This window comes from Eleutherodactylus coqui, chromosome 1 (assembly GCF_035609145.1).
Source record: "Eleutherodactylus coqui strain aEleCoq1 chromosome 1, aEleCoq1.hap1, whole genome shotgun sequence".
Lineage (NCBI taxonomy): Eukaryota > Metazoa > Chordata > Amphibia > Anura > Eleutherodactylidae > Eleutherodactylus > Eleutherodactylus coqui.
This window is the reverse complement of record NC_089837.1, coordinates 210088421-210105560: the sequence shown is the minus strand read 5'-3', so window position 1 is coordinate 210105560 and position 17140 is coordinate 210088421. Positions and strand designations below refer to the sequence as shown.

General features: G+C 45.2%; 1 protein-coding gene across 1 annotated transcript in view; it reads right to left on the bottom strand.

Moving 5' to 3' along the window:
• Positions 1-8363, bottom strand: part of NMBR (neuromedin B receptor) — a 135480-nt gene extending 127117 nt beyond the window's left edge. The window contains exon 1 of the mRNA XM_066590800.1: positions 8037-8363. Coding sequence (XP_066446897.1) covers positions 8037-8363 — 327 coding nt within the window. The remainder of the gene's footprint in view (positions 1-8036) is intronic.
• Between the last annotated feature and the right edge of the window lie 8777 nt (positions 8364-17140).

Below are 17140 nucleotides of genomic sequence, written 5' to 3'. Positions count from 1 at the left end.
GTCTGTTGCAGTTAATAACAGTGCAACACTGCAGTTCCGTGACACAGTCCAGGGACAGAATTGTGTAGGCAGGGACAGAAGACATATATTATAGATTGAATATACGCAGTGGTCCTTTTGAAAAAAATCTTGAAAAAAAATCTATTTGGCCTGCCTGTCACTGTGCTCAGTGTTCTGGGTCCGTGTCTGCTGGGGGTAGTAGTTCTCCAAATAAATACGCAGCCAGCTAAGTGTTACAGCAGGCTTGCGGCAAATTATTTCCTGGCTCTGAAATCACCGGTCTGTTGCAGTTAATAACAGTGCAACACTGCAGTTCCGTGACACAGTCCAGGGACAGAATTGTGTAGGCAGGGACAGAAGACATATATTATAGATTGAATATACGCAGTGGTCCTTTTGAAAAAAATCTTGAAAAAAAATCTATTTGGCCTGCCTGTCACTGTGCTCAGTGTTCTGGGTCCGTGTCTGCTGGGGGTAGTAGTTCTCCAAATTCATACGCAGCCAGCTAAGTGTTACAGCAGGCTTGCGGCAAATTATTTCCTGGCTCTGAAATCACCGGTCTGTTGCAGTTAATAACAGTGCAACACTGCAGTTCCGTGACACAGTCCAGGGACAGAATTGTGTAGGCAGGGACAGAAGACATATATTATAGATTGAATATACGCAGTGGTCCTTTTGAAAAAAATCTTGAAAAAAAATCTATTTGGCCTGCCTGTCACTGTGCTCAGTGTTCTGGGTCCGTGTCTGCTGGGGGTAGTAGTTCTCCAAATAAATACGCAGCCAGCTAAGTGTTACAGCAGGCTTGCGGCAAATTATTTCCTGGCTCTGAAATCACCGGTCTGTTGCAGTTAATAACAGTGCAACACTGCAGTTCTGTGACACACACATCAGGGACAGAATTGTGTAGGCAGGGCCAGAACACATATATTATAGATTGAATATACGCAGTGGTCCTTTTGAAAAAAATATTGAAAAAAAATCTATTTGGCCTGCTTGTCACTGTGCTCAGTGTTCTGGGTCTCTGCTGGGTGTAGTAGTTCTCCAAATTCATACGCAGCCAGCTAAGTGTTACAGCAGGCTTGCGCCAAATTATTTCCTGGCTCTGAAATCACCGGTCTGTTGCAGTTAATAACAGTGCAACACTGCAGTTCCGTGACACAGTCCAGGGACAGAATTGTGTAGGCAGGGACAGAAGACATATATTATAGATTGAATATACGCAGTGGTCCTTTTGAAAAAAATCTTGAAAAAAAATCTATTTGGCCTGCCTGTCACTGTGCTCAGTGTTCTGGGTCTCTGCTGGGTGTAGTAGTTCTCCAAATTCATACGCAGCCAGCTAAGTGTTACAGCAGGCTTGCGCCAAATTATTTTCTGGCGTTCCGTAACCGAACTCAGCCTCCAACCACAGGCCAATAAGCGGCACATTTAATTACAGCGTTGTGTTTCTGCATTCCTGGTAATACAGCATGCTGAGGGGTAGGGGTAGGCCTAGAGGACGTGGGTGCAGCCGAGGACGCAGAGGCCCTAGTCCGGGTGTGGGCACAGGCCGAGCTCCTGATCCAGGTGTATCGCAGCCAACTGCTGCGGGATTAGGAGAGAGGCACGTTTCTGGCGTCCCCACATTCATAGCACATTTAATGGGTCCACGCGGTAGACCTTTATTAGAAAATGAGCAGTGTGAGCAGGTCCTGTCGTGGATGGCAGAAAGTGCTTCCAGCAACCTATCGTCCACCCAGAGTTCTGCGCCGTCCACTGCTGCAACTCAGAATCCTCTGGCTGCTGCTCCTCCTTCCTCCCAGCCTCCTCACTCCATGAAAATGAGACATTCTGAGGAGCGGGCAGACTCCCAGGAACTGTTCTCGGGCCCCTGCTCAGATTGGGCAGCAGTGGTTCCTCTCCCACCAGAGGAGTTTATCGTGACTGATGCCCAACCATTGCAAAGTTCCCGGGGTCCGGGGGATGAGGCTGGGGACTTCCGGCAACTGTCTCAAGACCTTTCAGTGGGTGAGGAGGCTGATGACGATGAGACACAGTTGTCTATCAGTGAGGTAGTAGTAAGGGTATTAAGTCCGAGGGAGGAGCGCACCGAGGATTCTGAGGAAGAGCAGCAGGACAATGAGGTGACTGACCCCACCTGGTTTGCTACGCCTACTGAGGACAGGTCTTCAGAGGGGGAGGCAAGGGCAGCAGCAGGGCAGGTTGCAAGAGGCAGTGCGGTGGCCAGGGGTAGAGGCAGGGCCAGACCGAATAATCCACCAACTGTTTCCCAAAGCGCCCCCTCGCGCCATGCCACCCTGCAGAGGCCGAGGTGCTCAAAGGTCTGGCAGTTTTTCACTGAGAGTACAGACGACCGACGAACAGTGGTGTGCAACCATTTGTCGCGCCAAGATCAGCCGGGTAGCCACCACCAGCAGCCTCACCACCACCAGCATGCGCAGACATATGATGGCCAAGCACCCCACAAGGTGGGACGAAGGCCGTTCACCGCCTCCGGTTTGCACCGCTGCCTCTCCCCCTGTGCCCCAACCTGCCACTGAGATCCAACCCCGCTCTGAGGACACAGGCACTACCGTCTCCTGGCCTGAATCCACACCCTCACCTCTGCTGTCCTCGGCCCCATCCACCAATGTCTCTCAGCGCACCGTCCAGCCGTCGCTAGCGCAAGTGTTTCAGCGCAAGCGCAAGTACGCCGCCACGCACCCGCACGCTCAAGCGTTAAACGTGCACGTAGCCAAATTTATCAGCCTGGAGATGCTGCCGTATAGGGTTGTGGAAACGGAGTCCTTCAAAAGTATGATGGCGGCGGCGGCCCCGCGCTACTCAGTTCCCAGTCGCCACTACTTTTCCCGATGTGCTGTCCCAGCCCTGCACGACCACGTCTCCCGCAACATTGTACGCGCCCTCACCAACGCGGTTACTGCCAAGGTCCACTTAACAACGGACACATGGACAAGCACAGGCGGGCAGGGCCACGATATCTCGCTGACGGCACATTGGGTGAATTTAGTCGAGGCTGGGACAGAGTCAGAGCCTGGGACCGCTCACGTCCTACCCACCCCCAGAATTGCGGGCCACAGCTCGGTGGTGGTATCTGCGGCGGTGTATGCTTCCTCCACTAAACCACCCTCCTCCTCCTCCTCCAACGCAACCTCTGTCTCGCAATCAAGATGTGTCAGCAGCAGCCGCACGTTGGCCAGCAGTCGGTGTCGCGCGGCGTGGCAGCACAGCGGTGGGAAAGCGTCAGCAGGCCGTGCTGAAACTACTCAGCTTAGGAGAGAAGAGGCACACGGCCCACGAACTGCTGCAGGGTCTGACAGAGCAGACCGACCGCTGGCTTGCGCCGCTGAGCCTCCAACCGGGCATGGTCGTGTGTGACAACGGCCGTAACCTGGTGGCGGCTCTGCAGCTCGGCAGTCTCACGCACGTGCCATGCCTGGCCCACGTCTTTAATTTGGTGGTTCAGCGCTTTCTGAAAAGCTACCCACGCTTGTCAGACCTGCTCGGAAAGGTGCACCGACTCTGCGCACATTTCCGCAAGTCCCACACGGACGCTGCCACCCTGCGCACCCTGCAACATTGGTTTAATCTGCCAGTGCACCGACTGCTGTGCGACGTGCCCACACGGTGGAACTCTACGCTCCACATGTTGGCCAGGCTCTATGAGCAGCGTAGAGCTATAGTGGAATACCAACTCCAACATGGGCGGCGCAGTGGGAGTCAGCCTCCTCAATTCTTTTCAGAAGAGTGGGCCTGGTTGGCAGACATCTGCCAGGTCCTCGAAACTTTGAGGAGTCTACCCAGGTGGTGAGCGGCGATGCTGCAATCATTAGCGTCACCATTCCTCTGCTATGCCTCTTGAGAAGTTCCCTGCAAAGCATAAAGGCAGACGCTTTGCACTCGGAAACAGAGCCGGGGGAAGACAGTATGTCGCTGGATAGTCAGAGCACCCTCCTGTCTATATCTCAGCGCGGTGAGGAGGAGGAGGAGGAGGAGGAAGATGAGGAGGAGGGGGAAGACACAGCTTGGCCCACTGGTGAGGGTACACATGCTGCTGGCCTGTCATCCTTTCAGCGTGTATGGCCTGAGGAGGAGGATCCTGAAAGTGATCTTCCTAGTGAGGACAGCCATGTGTTGCGTACAGGTACCCTGGCACACATGGCTGACTTCATGTTAGGATGCCTTTCTCGTGACCCTCGTGTTACACGCATTCTGGCCACTACGGATTACTGGGTGTACACACTGCTCGACCCACGGTATAAGGAGAACCTTTCCACTCTCATACCCGAAGAGGAAAGGGATTCGAGAGTGTTGCTATACCACAGGACCCTGGCGGACAAACTGATGGTAAAATTCCCATACGACAACACTAGTGGCCGAAGGCGCAGTTCCGAGGGCAAGGTAGCAGGGGAGGCGCGGAGATCAGGCAGCATGTACAGCACAGGCAGGCCAACACTCTTTAAGGCCCTTGACAGCTTTATGGCTCCCCAGCAAGACTGTGTCACCGCTCCCCAGTCACGGCTGAGTCGACGGGAGCACTGTAAAAGGATGGTGAGGGGGTACGTAGCCGATCGCACGACCGTCCTCCGTGATGCCTCTGCCCCCTACAACTACTGGGTGTCGAAGCTGGACACGTGGCCTGTACTCGCGCTGTATGCCCTGGAGGTGCTTGCTTGTCCTGCGGCTAGCGTCTTGTCAGAGAGGGTGTTTAGTGCGGCTGGGGGAATCGTCACAGATAAGCGTACCCGCCTGTCAACCGACAGTGCCGACAGGCTAACACTCATCAAGATGAACAAAGCATGGATTTCCCCAGTCTTCTCTTCTCCACCAGCGGACAGCAGCGATACCTAAGCAATACGTAGGCTGCACCCGCGGATGGAAGCATCGTTCTGTATCCCCATCAAAAATGGGGACCTTTTTGCTTCATCAATCTGTGTATAATATTCCTCCTCCTCCTCCTGCTCCTCCTCCTGAAACCTCACATAATCACGCCGAACGGGCAATTTTTCTTAGGCCCACAAGGCTCAGTCATATAATTTTTCTAAACTATTTTTAGACGTTTCAATGCTCATTAAAGCGTTGAAACTTTCACCTCAACCAATTTTTATTTTAACTGGGCTGCCTCCTGGCCTAGTTACCAATTAAGCCACATTAACCAAAGCGATTAATGGGTTTCACCTGCCCTCTTGGTTGGCCATGGCCAATTTTTCTGATGTACATTAGTACTGTTGATGCAGCAATTTTTGTGGGCCCTCGCCTACAGTGTAATCAAATTAATTTTTAGCCCACCTGCATTACAGCTGACGTTACATCAGCTGTGTTGGGCAATGCAATGGGATATTTTTATGTACCGCCGGTGGGTTCCAGGGAGCCACCCATGCTGTGGGTCCACAGGGAGTTGTAAATGCATCTGTTTCCACTTCTAAAGAACCACAGTCTGACTGGGGCATGCAGTGTGGGCCGAAGCCCACCTGCATTAAACATGACATTACTACCTCAGCTGTGATGGGCAATGCAATGGGATATTTTTATGTACCGCCGGTGGGTTCCAGGGAGCCACCCATGCCGTGGGTCCACAGGGAGTTGTAAATGCATCTGTTTCCACTTCTAAAGAACCACAGTCTGACTGGGGCATGCAGTGTGGGCCGAAGCCCACCTGCATTAAACATGACATTACTACCTCAGCTGTGATGGGCAATGCAATGGGATATTTTTATGTACCGCCGGTGGGTTCCAGGGAGCCACCCATGCTGTGGGTCCACAGGGAGTTGTAAATGCATCTGTTTCCACTTCTAAAGAACCCCAGTCTGACAGGGGCATGCAGTGTGGGCCGAAGCCCACCTGCATTAAACATGACATTACTACCTCAGCTGTGATGGGCAATGCAATGGGATATTGTTATGTACCGCCGGTGGGTTCCAGGGAGCCACTAATGCTGTGGGTCCACAGGGAGTTGTAAATGCATCTGTTTCCACTTCTAAAGAACCACAGTCTGACTGGGGCATGCAGTGTGGGCCGAAGCCCACCTGCATTAAACATGACATTACTACCTCAGCTGTGATGGGCAATGCAATGGGATATTGTTATGTACCGCCGGTGGCTTCCTGGCACCCACCCATGCTGTGGGTCCACAGGGAGTTGTAAATGCATCTGTTTCCACTTCTAAAGAACCCCAGTCTGACTGGGGCATGCAGTGTGGGCCGAAGCCCACCTGCAATAAACATGACATTTCTACCTCAGCTGTGATGGGCAATGCAATGGGATATTGTTATGTACCGCTGGTGGGTTCCAGGGAGCCACCCATGCTGTGGGTCCACAGGGAGTTGTAAATGCATCTGTTTCCACTTCTAAAGAACCCCAGTCTGACTGGGGCATGCAGTGTGGGCTGAAGCCCACCTGCATTAAACATGACATTACTACCTCAGCTGTGATGGGCAATGCAATGGGATATTGTTATGTACCGCCGGTGGCTTCCTGGCACCCACCCATGCTGTGGGTCCACAGGGAGTTGTAAATGCATCTGTTTCCACTTCTAAGGAACCCCAGTCTGACTGGGGCATGCAGTGTGGGCCGAAGCCCACCTGCATTTCATGTGACGTTAGCTCTGCTGTCCAGGGCACTGCAATGGGATACATTTATGTACAGCGGGTGGGTTACAGGGAGCCACCCATGCTGTGGGTGCACACGGAATTCCCATTGCGGAGTTGTACCTGCCTGTGACTATTTATAAAATACCGCGGTCTGACTGGGGCATGCAGACACCTTGACAGAATGAATAGTGTGTGGCACATAGGTTCCCCATTGCTATACCCACGTGTGCAGCTCCAGATGGAGGTGGCACAGGATTGGATTTCTCATTGCTTCTGTACAGCATTGTGGACTATCGCCCCGCCCCTTTTAAAGAGGGTCGCTGCCTTGCCGTGCCAACCCTCTGCAGTGTGTGCCTGCGGTTCCTCTGGCAGATGCACTTATAAATAGACATGAGTGTGGCGTGGCATGAGGGCAGCTGAAGGCTGCACAGGGACACTTTGGTGTGCGCTGTGGACACTGGGTCGTGCGGGGGGGGGGGTGTTGGGCAGCATGTAACCCAGGAGAAGTGGCAGCGGAGTGTCATGCAGGCAGTGATTGTGCTTTGTTGGAGGTAGTGTGGTGCTTAGCTAAGGTATCCATTGCTAATGAGGGCTTTTCAGAAGTAAAAGTTGTTGGGAGGGGGGGCCCACTCTTGCCGCTATTGTGGCTTAATAGTGGGACCTGTGAACTTGAGATGCAGCCCAACATGTAGCCCCTCGCCTGCCCTATCCGTTGCTGTGTTGTTTCCATCACTTTCTTGAATTGCCCAGATTTTCACAAATGAAAACCTTAGCGAGCATCGGCGATATACAAAAATGCTCGGGTCGCCCACTAACTTCAATGGGGTTTGTTATTCGAAACGAACCCTCGAGCATCGCGAAAAGTTCATCTCGAGTAACGAGCACCCGAGCATTTTGGTGCTCGCTCATCTCTACTCATTACCATAACTCTCCGTTTCCTGTCACCCAATAGTGAGTTTCTATTTTTGCATTACCTACTAGAGATTAGTGCTTCATATAACTGCTCTTTCAACTGTCCTATTACACAATTCAATTCCATGGTAAGTACTGGGGACAGCCAACTACTGGGAGACATTGTTCGTACCCAGGAAAAGCAATTGTCATGGGTGAAGTCAAGTTCTGCCGTCTAGTGTCCAGTCAGCATTGATACACCCTGCCACTCATTGGTCTATGGGGAAAAGTACTCTATCACTGATGGTTATCTGACTATTCCTTCCTATTCATTGCAGCTTTCATACACACACCCAGCTCCACTGATCATATACAAAATACAGGATAGAAGTGTTGATCTCCAACATGGTTGCACCTCAAAAAGTTTTCAAAAATAAAGAATGACCAGCTAAAAAAAATTTTTAAATTCTGCATCTAATTAATAAGAATAAAAGAATATATTTGTGATATTTCATTTAAACCATTCTAGTCATGTCCACTTGTTATAAAAGTACTCACCTGCCGTTTTGAATGCTCACTGTATTCTCCGGGAATGTTGTGTGCACTTTTAATTAAAGTCCTAGCAATATGATAATAGTAAACACTTATAATGGTCAGTGGAACAAGAAAGTAGACCAAGAATATAAGGACAGAATGGATCTTTGGATGCATGTCATCATTTTGTGGATATGGGATACAAGCTGTGAAGCTGACATTGTCAGATCCGTTGATATGTGCCACTTCAGAAAACACAGCTTCAGGGACTGCCAAAAGCATTGAAATGATCCAGATGGCTGTAGCTTTTATACATGTCCACAAAACAGCACTTGATGTTTGGATGTCCATTGGATTTACGATAGCTTTGTATCTGAAACAGCAAAAAGAAAATACATGTGAAATACCAATATAGAAAAGACCAAGTTAATCCTGCTCAAAAAACAGCATGTATGATAATTTAAATGCATGCTAATAATAATTGGTTTATATAAACTATACATATAATATGATTGAATAAATATTTCCTCTGGATAGCTGGTTGGTGAACATTCAGCCTCATATAATCTGTTGGGCTCAAGGAAATGCACCTCAAAAGTAGTTCCAGAGTAAATATTTATGCAAAAAATGAAAATAATTACATATTATCATAACATTTGAAACTTCAAGCACATATCTTTCAATGGGACAAATAGTATTCTATATATCTGTTACTTTGCCCTTCAAAAAATACTACATATGAACCATCCATATTCAGCAATAATCCCTGCAGTATTTGGTTTCGGATATTCAGTCATTGGGGTGGAGGCACTGTACATTAGCATATATGCAATATTCAAGCAGAAGTTATAACACAGTATGCAAACTGGTAGTATTTCTGAATTTTAAAAAGCTGGAATATTATAGTTTGCGTATTTTATTAGTTATTATTTGTTATAAATTGTCAATTTGGAATTTACATTGTATGTTCTTATCCAGTTTTATACTCCTGGCTATAAAGATTTTTTTTCTTTCTGCCTTAGAACAACCTTATTATTCTGGCTAAACCTCATGTGCTTTAACGGCACATGTTCTACTATATCTTTGAACATTAAAATTAATAGACAAGAATAAATTCAATAGATTTATGCCATTTTAATTTGAAAGGCTTGTGGCATCTGTTAACAGCTCTCTTGGATTCCCTCTCAGGAATTGTGTATTAAAGAGGATATTTATGCCATTATAAATAATGGAATTCACTGTCTGCAATGACTGCGTTAAAGTGCGAGAACTGTTAGTGCACACCAGACAGGCAATATTAGTTGCCAATAACCACTAATGTGGAAATAATACACAGAAACAAAACAAATAAACTATGACATAAGGACACTGCAATTTTTTTCAATGTTTTTTATTTCTGTCTCCAAGGCTAGAATAAACTTGATGCTAAAATAAAATAAAAAATATTTGGCAACTTTAGTGTTTTTCTCCTATCTGGCAGAAGAGAACAAAGGAAATCATTTTATGTCATTTTTCAACTGTGTACTGTCTAGTTAATCACACCATCTGGTCCCACTTAAGAAGTTTCCTTTTTTCATTTTTATACAGAAATATAGGAGTCAGTAATAGCCAAGGGATAATGTTAATGTCAGATGGATGTTGTTTTTATCCGTAGTACTACGTATCTACTGTATAATCTGGAAGCAAATTATTAGCTTAAAGCATTATAACCTTCACGTTACTTCATGTCACAAAAAGGTCACTTGTCTTCATCACATTACAAAATATAAAAAGAAAATTGTAAAAAAACAAAAACATAAAAATATAACTTTCTGTTACTCAAACCAATAGTAGGTCATCTATTCCAGTTTCTATAGTATGGACATAAAGTAGTCTGAAAATAGAGCAAATTAGACAAGAGCAGAATTTGGCTTGGTCTTAAAGTGAATGCCCACCTTTATATCATGTCCTTTTTAGGTTCAACACTGTGCAGATTCATGTCTTAATATATTTTTGTAATGGTCGGAGCTACATAGAGCAATATCTAGCTGTACAGAGAGATAAAATTATGGCTGCCTGCAGTCACCACTAGATGAGGATTAGATGCTTACTGCATGCTGTCTTATTATTGGAACACAATGTAGCCATGTATACAATAAGTGCCAACTCGCACCTTGTGGTGGCTGCAGGCAGACAGAGCTTTATCATTTGAAGAAGCATTTAGCATCACTGACTCTGCTGTAAAGAATCCAGCTCTGTAGCTTGTCCCTTCCAGACTGTGCATTCTGTATAATTTTGCTAATTATTTGGTTATAGCCTAAGTTGTAGCCAGACTTTCCTAAACCCAGGACAAAGATTCCCATCTTGTATAAAAATACTCAGTTTAAAGCTTCTTGGTACACCTTCTGTCAACTATGCCTTACAGCTTTTTTCTCATATAGAATGTGTAGTAGATGCAAAGTTCAATCACAAAAATAAATATGAGTCAATATAGATCCCGCTCTCATATGTGTATCAGTCTTTATATACATATAACGACTGAATTATCCTTTAACAATTTGTCTTTGGGTCAAAACTGTCTGCCCAAGCAAACAAGCAAACTGTGACATTGTTTGGTCTTTTGCTTAGGCAAACGATAATTGTTTCATCCACTCCAACTTGAATCCTTATATGAGAGGACAATACTAGAGACTCTTTAGAACACTGGTAGTTTGGTCTCATGTAATTTACAATCATTCTTGCAGAAAGAGTTACTGACTCTCTATATTGATTTTATGGTTAACGTCTAACATTGTATCCTGATTTATTTCTTAAGACCCATTTACACTGAAAGATGATGGCTCAAAAATCACTCAAACGACAGTTTGAATGACAGTTGTGAGCGATCATCTTTGTATAAACTTTTAAGTAGCTAATTAGCTGCTTAAGAGTTAAATGCAGATGGAGCAGGACACCACAGACAGTTCCGAGAACAGCAGCTGCAAACAGCTGCATTGTTTTTGGAGCTGTCAGCTGGTATCCCACTGAGCCGATAGTGCCAAGAACAGCAGGAGCTGATTTGTTCTCGGAGCTATTGCTGGAGCTCCAAGCTGGGTACCAGCTGAAAAAATACTATCAGCTGGTATCCTGCTGAGTACTCAGCGTGCGACCCTGATAAGGCTCATTGCTGACTTTTATCAAGCTAAAAGTCAGCAATGAGCCTTATCAGGGTCGCACGCTGAGCGATGAACGAATAGTGCACGAACAATGCACGATGGCCCCCCCGTTTAGACACAATGATTATCCTTCAAAAGATGGCTTTTGAGCGAATTTTGAGCGATAATTGTTTTGTCTAAATGGGCCTTTAGTATATTCTTAGCTTATGTCAGTAACCAGTAGCCACATTGAGCACAAAGAGGTGCAATGTAAATTACCTGGAGAAACAGAGCAACAGTCTGAGCTTCTTAGAAACCAGTATGATCGGCTCCCATTAAACAATGTAGAAACTCTGTAATCACTGTCTATTGGAACAAAACTAAAAAGCTAACAATGAAGAAAATAAATAGCAAGTAAGCACTACACAAAGGACTGGCTTTCATTTTAAGATCAGAACTATTCTAAATATTTGCTTTACTTAACAGACGATTAGGTCAGGTTCTTGGATACACAATTATTTTCACAAGAGATTTGCATGGTTTCATACATGTCATTAATTACAATAGGATCTAGGCTAGGGGTTGCTTAGGATCCTTTACATGAGCAAAATGTTCAGCCAGTCATAACAAACATGTCGATCAAGGCTTGTTTACTTTTCATTTTACATAGGCTGAGAATTGCTTATGGGTAGAGATGAGCGAGCATACTCATCCGAGCTTGATGCTCATTCGAGTATTAGGGTGCTCGAGATGCTCGTTACTCAAGACGAGCACCACGCGGTACTCGTCTCGATTAAACGAGCACTGACCATTGATCACAGCCTGACCAATCAGAGGCAGATCTCACTCACACACCCATTCATGAATTTATGAATGGGTGAGTGACTGCTGCCTCTCATTGGCTCAGCGCAGGGACCAATCTGATTGGTCCCGCTGAGCCAATGAGAGGCAGCAGTCACTCACCCATTCATAAATTCATGAATGGGTGTGTGAGTGAGATCTGCCTCTGATTGGTCAGGCTGTGACCAATCAGAGGCAGCTCATTCAGCAGGCGGGGATTTTAAATCCCCGGCTGCTGAATACTACTCACAGCTGTTCAGAGCAGTTCAGGAGGACTGCCGCCGGCCGCGCTGAACTCCATCTGCCAGGACCAGGTGAGTATATATATATATTTTTTTTTTATTTTTACACATTTCTGGATGAATTGCAGGGAAGGGCTTATATATTTAAGCCCTTCCCGACAATCCATCCCGCGATCGCCGGCAGCCCATTGCTTTCAATGGAGCCAGCTGTATTGCCGGCTCCATTGAATTCAATACGCTAACATCGTTCTGCCGGGACAAGGTAAGTATATATTTTTTTTATTTTTACACATTTCTGGATGAATTGCAGGGAAGGGCTTATATATTTAAGCCCTTCCCGACAATTCATCCCGCGATTGCCGGCAGCCCATTGCTTTCAATGGGCTAACATCGTTCTTCTCTGCCACAGCTGTTACAGCTGTGGCAGAGGAGAACGATCTTTATGCTGACAGTGGGGGGGGGTTCTCACTCTTGCCACTATTGTGGCTTAATAGTGGGACCTGGGAACTTGAGATGCAGCCCAACATGTAGCCCCTCGCCTGCCCTATCCGTTTCTGTGTCGTTCCCATCACTTTCTTGAATTTCCCAGGTTTTCACAAATGAAAACCTTAGCGAGCATCAGCGATATACAAAAATGCTCGAGTCGCCCATTGACCTCAATGGGGTTCGTTACTCGAAACGAACTCTTGAGCATCACTGAAAGTTCGACTCAAGTAACGAGCACCCGAGCATTTTGGTGCTCGCTCATCTCTACTTATGGGATGAAAAATAGTGATGATGATTGTTTATTCCTATAAGTCAGCTATTCATCTCCCCATTCACACAGGGAGATATAAAGCCAATCAGCAGGCATTTTTAGACCTGCTAAAACTCGTTAGTTTATTCAACGGCTGTACCTTTTACACGGTCTGATTATTGGTGAAAAAATATTCGGGTGAAGATTTGTGCCTGATAATCAGTCGATGTAAAACAGCCTTTCTATTGGTGCTATATGCCCTGTAATCAGCCTCAGGATGTGGACACACAACATAAGAAGGGCTTGTCTGAACTGGATGATTAAAGTCTGTCTAATTCTGTAATAATTAGAGATGAGCGAGCATACTCGTCCGAGCTTGATGCTCGTTCGAGTATTAGGTTGCTCGAGATGCTCGTTACTCGAGACGAGCACCACGCGATACTCGTCTCGATTAAACGAGCACTGACCATTGAATTCAATGGAGCCGGCAATACAGCCGACTCCATTGAAAGCAATGGGCTGCCTGCGTACGCGGGATGAATTGTCGGGAAGGACTTAAATATATAAGCCCTTCCCTGCAATTCATCTAGAAATGTGTAAAAATAAAAAATATATATATACTCACCTGGTGCCGGTAGACGGAGTTCAGCGCGGCAGGCTGCAGTTCTCCTGAACTGCTCTGAACAGCTGTGAGTAGTATTCAGCAGCCGGGGATTTAAAATCCCCGCCTGCTGAATAAGATACCTCTGATTGGTCACAGCCTGACCAATCAGAGGCCAGCCCTCACTCACACCCATTCATGAATTCATGAATGGGTGAGTGAGGGCTGCCTCTGATTGGCTCAGGGGCAGCTCTCAGCTGTCCCTGCGCTGAGCCAATCAGAGGCAGCCCTCACTCACCCATTCATGAATTCATGAATGGGTGTGAGTGAGGGCTGGCCTCTGATTGGTCAGGCTGTGACCAATCAGAGGCATCCTATTCAGCAGGCGGGGATTTTAAATCCCCGGCTGCTGAATACTACTCACAGCTGTTCAGAGCAGTTCAGGAGAACTGCAGCCTGCCGTGCTGAACTCCGTCTTTCGGCACCAGGTGAGTATATATATATTTTTTATTTTTACACATTTCTGGATGAATTGCAGGGAAGGGCTTATATATTTAACCCTTTCCCGACAATTCATCCCGCGATCGCCGGCAGCCCATTGCTTTCAATGGAGTCGGCTGTATTGACGGCTCCATTGAATTCAATGGGCTAACATCGCTCTGCCGGGACCAGGTAAGTATATATATATTTTTTATTTTTACACATTTCTGGATGAATTGCAGGGAAGGGCTTATATATTTAACCCCTTTCCGACAATTCATCCCGCGATCGCCGGCAGCCCATTGCTTTCAATAGAGTCGGCTGTATTGACGGCTCCATTGAATTCAATGGGCTAACATCGTTCTTCTCTGCCACAGCTGTTACAGCTGTGGCAGAGGAGAACGATCGTTTCTATCACTTTCTTGTGTTTTGCAGATTTTCACAAATGAAAACCTTAGCGAGCATCGGCGATATACAAAAATGCTCGAGTCACCCATTGACTTCAATGGGGTTCGTTACTCGAAACGAACTCTCGAGCATCACTGAAAGTTCGACTCGAGTAACGAGCACCCGAGCATTTTGGTGCTCGCTCATCTCTAGTAATAATCAAATTCAGAAAAATTACATTTAAATTTTACCCATGAATTGTTAATCTTCACAACATCCTATCACTTTTCTTTATACAGGGAGCATTGCAGTAACTTTAAGTGAATGTCCATCATTGAGCACTATTTTCTTTTATTTAAAGGCTTTAATTTCTGTGATCATTAATTTCATAATACACCGTTATATGATGGGAAGTCTTATTAATAGAGTTTCTAGACCTCTACATACACATAGAATATTTCCATAAGGCCTCAGTCACATGGGCGCATTGGCACCCGTACACCGGCGCCGATGCGCCCGTGTGACTGCAGGAAGTAGACGGACGTACCTAAAGACAGCCGTCTTTCTGCAGCGCCAGAGAAAAGAACATGTGACCGGCAATGAAGCCTTAAATTGTTTCTGCTTGTGGCTAGCAATACGAGGAGTTTGGGAATATACTGTTTATACATTGACCTCCATACACAATAAAACAGTATACAGTAAAATCGTAAACTTCCCCTATTGGTGGCTACTAGTGATGAGTAAACTTTTGAAAAGTACATTTCACCTGGTTAGCCAAACTTCTGCAAAACTTTGTTTCAGTCCAAATTAGTTCAAAGTGAGCCAGAAGGTCACCAAAACCCCTACAACTGGGGAATAACACTGTCTAGCAGCAAAAAGAGCCATGTATGACACTCTGAGAGTGCTATACATGGCTTTTATGGCTCTTAGGCAGTGTTATACAATGGTGTTCAAGACTAGTGTTGAGTGAACCAAACCAGAAGAACCCTCTTTCAGGTAGAACTTTGCTAAAAGCTTGGTTCAGGTTCATGTTGAACTGAAGTTTTCACAAAGTTTAACCCAAAACAGGATTCTACTGGTTTAGTTCACTAAACACTAGTTACTATAGGCAGCTAGAATTTCATTGTTTAACTGGCTATCTGAAAGAAACAGGGAATATAGAGATCTGTTCTAAAAAAAATTGTTTCTATACCTGATGTAATATTTGAGTATGTTTTGAATATCAGGGAAAAGCTTTTGTTTGACCTCAGAACTTTATGGGGATATTTTATTTCTGATTTATTGAGAAATGAACCTGTACTTCTAGACATGGCAGAGTGGAAGAACACTCATTAGCTATGAAACCTCTTTCAGAGGTACAGAAGTCCACCTTTATCTCATGTTTGACTTAAATTTCTCCTGAAACCAGTTCTATACAACATTGCCACAAACTCTAGATGGTCTGCAACTCACCTTACAATAACTGCGTGGGTATACGTAGATACACCATTACTGCGAATCATGCTTTTCTTAAAAGCTGGTCATGTGGCAGAACACATTTCAGGATATATTGTGCCAAGTGATAAAGTAAGGAAGTACACAACTGTATCTATGAAAAGATTATGTGAATCTGGCAACCCTGGAATACATATTGCAACACCTGAGGCATTTGATAGGGTTGTAATTTTTAGCATTCTAGCTATTGTATTTCCCAGTATGTGGGAATGCAAGTAAGTTCCAGTATAATTATTCAGAATATCTATTCATTTTTACTAGGTTTCATATGTAAGTATCTGATATAAAAGAGTAATATATTATTTTTCATCTTAACGAGGATGTCCAGTTGTAAACTATTGACTTCTCCTTAGGATAGGTTATTAATAGTAGATCAGGACTTCCTCTGATCAGCTGACTGCGGGTCTGAGCTTTCTTCATTTCCACTGCAGTGCCTTGCCTTGGTATTACCAGCAAAGTTACCATTTACTTCAATCGGAACTTTGCCTGCAATACCAAGCCTATCCACTGCAGTGGGAACAAAGCTGTCTTCTGTCCATAGAAATCAGCTCAATTCACAAGTGCACTGGACCAGAGAGTGAACAACTGATCAGTGAGGGCCCCTGATGGGAGGCCCCTGCTGATCTATGCTTTTGATGGGCTATCATGCGGATAGGCTATTAATGGTTTACAACTGGACAGCACCTTTAAGTTGGTACTTCTCCTAGCAATATCCCTAACTCATGTTCATTTTTTATTGCTTGACCTCTCTAATTCTTTTATACTTTTACTTTTCACATTAATTCCATTAAAGATGAAAAAGGTTATTCCCTGACTTCGTAAAATGTACATTATTTATTCAGTTTTACATCCATTTATATTACATGAGAGGAGAGCTTCCACATGGATAATGAATAAAATTCAACTCATTGCCTCTTCTCATAGAAGCCAGGTATTATTTACTTATCTATTTTGGCTCCAGGTTAAATGGAATATCACTTCTAAATGATAATTCCTCATTTAGAAATTCTCTTCATTGCTAATAGTTTGACTTATATGAGTGCACTGTAAAAATCAAGGAATTACGCAAGAAATACTATGCTTTCAGATATATCATTTTTGCCAGATTTAAAAGAAAGTAAAATTATATGCCTCCAGTGTGCTGATTAATTAATTGCTGCTTATTAACCTCTTGGAGTTGCAGCCAGTTTTCACCTTGTGTACAGCCCAATTTTTCAATTCCAATGTGTCACTTT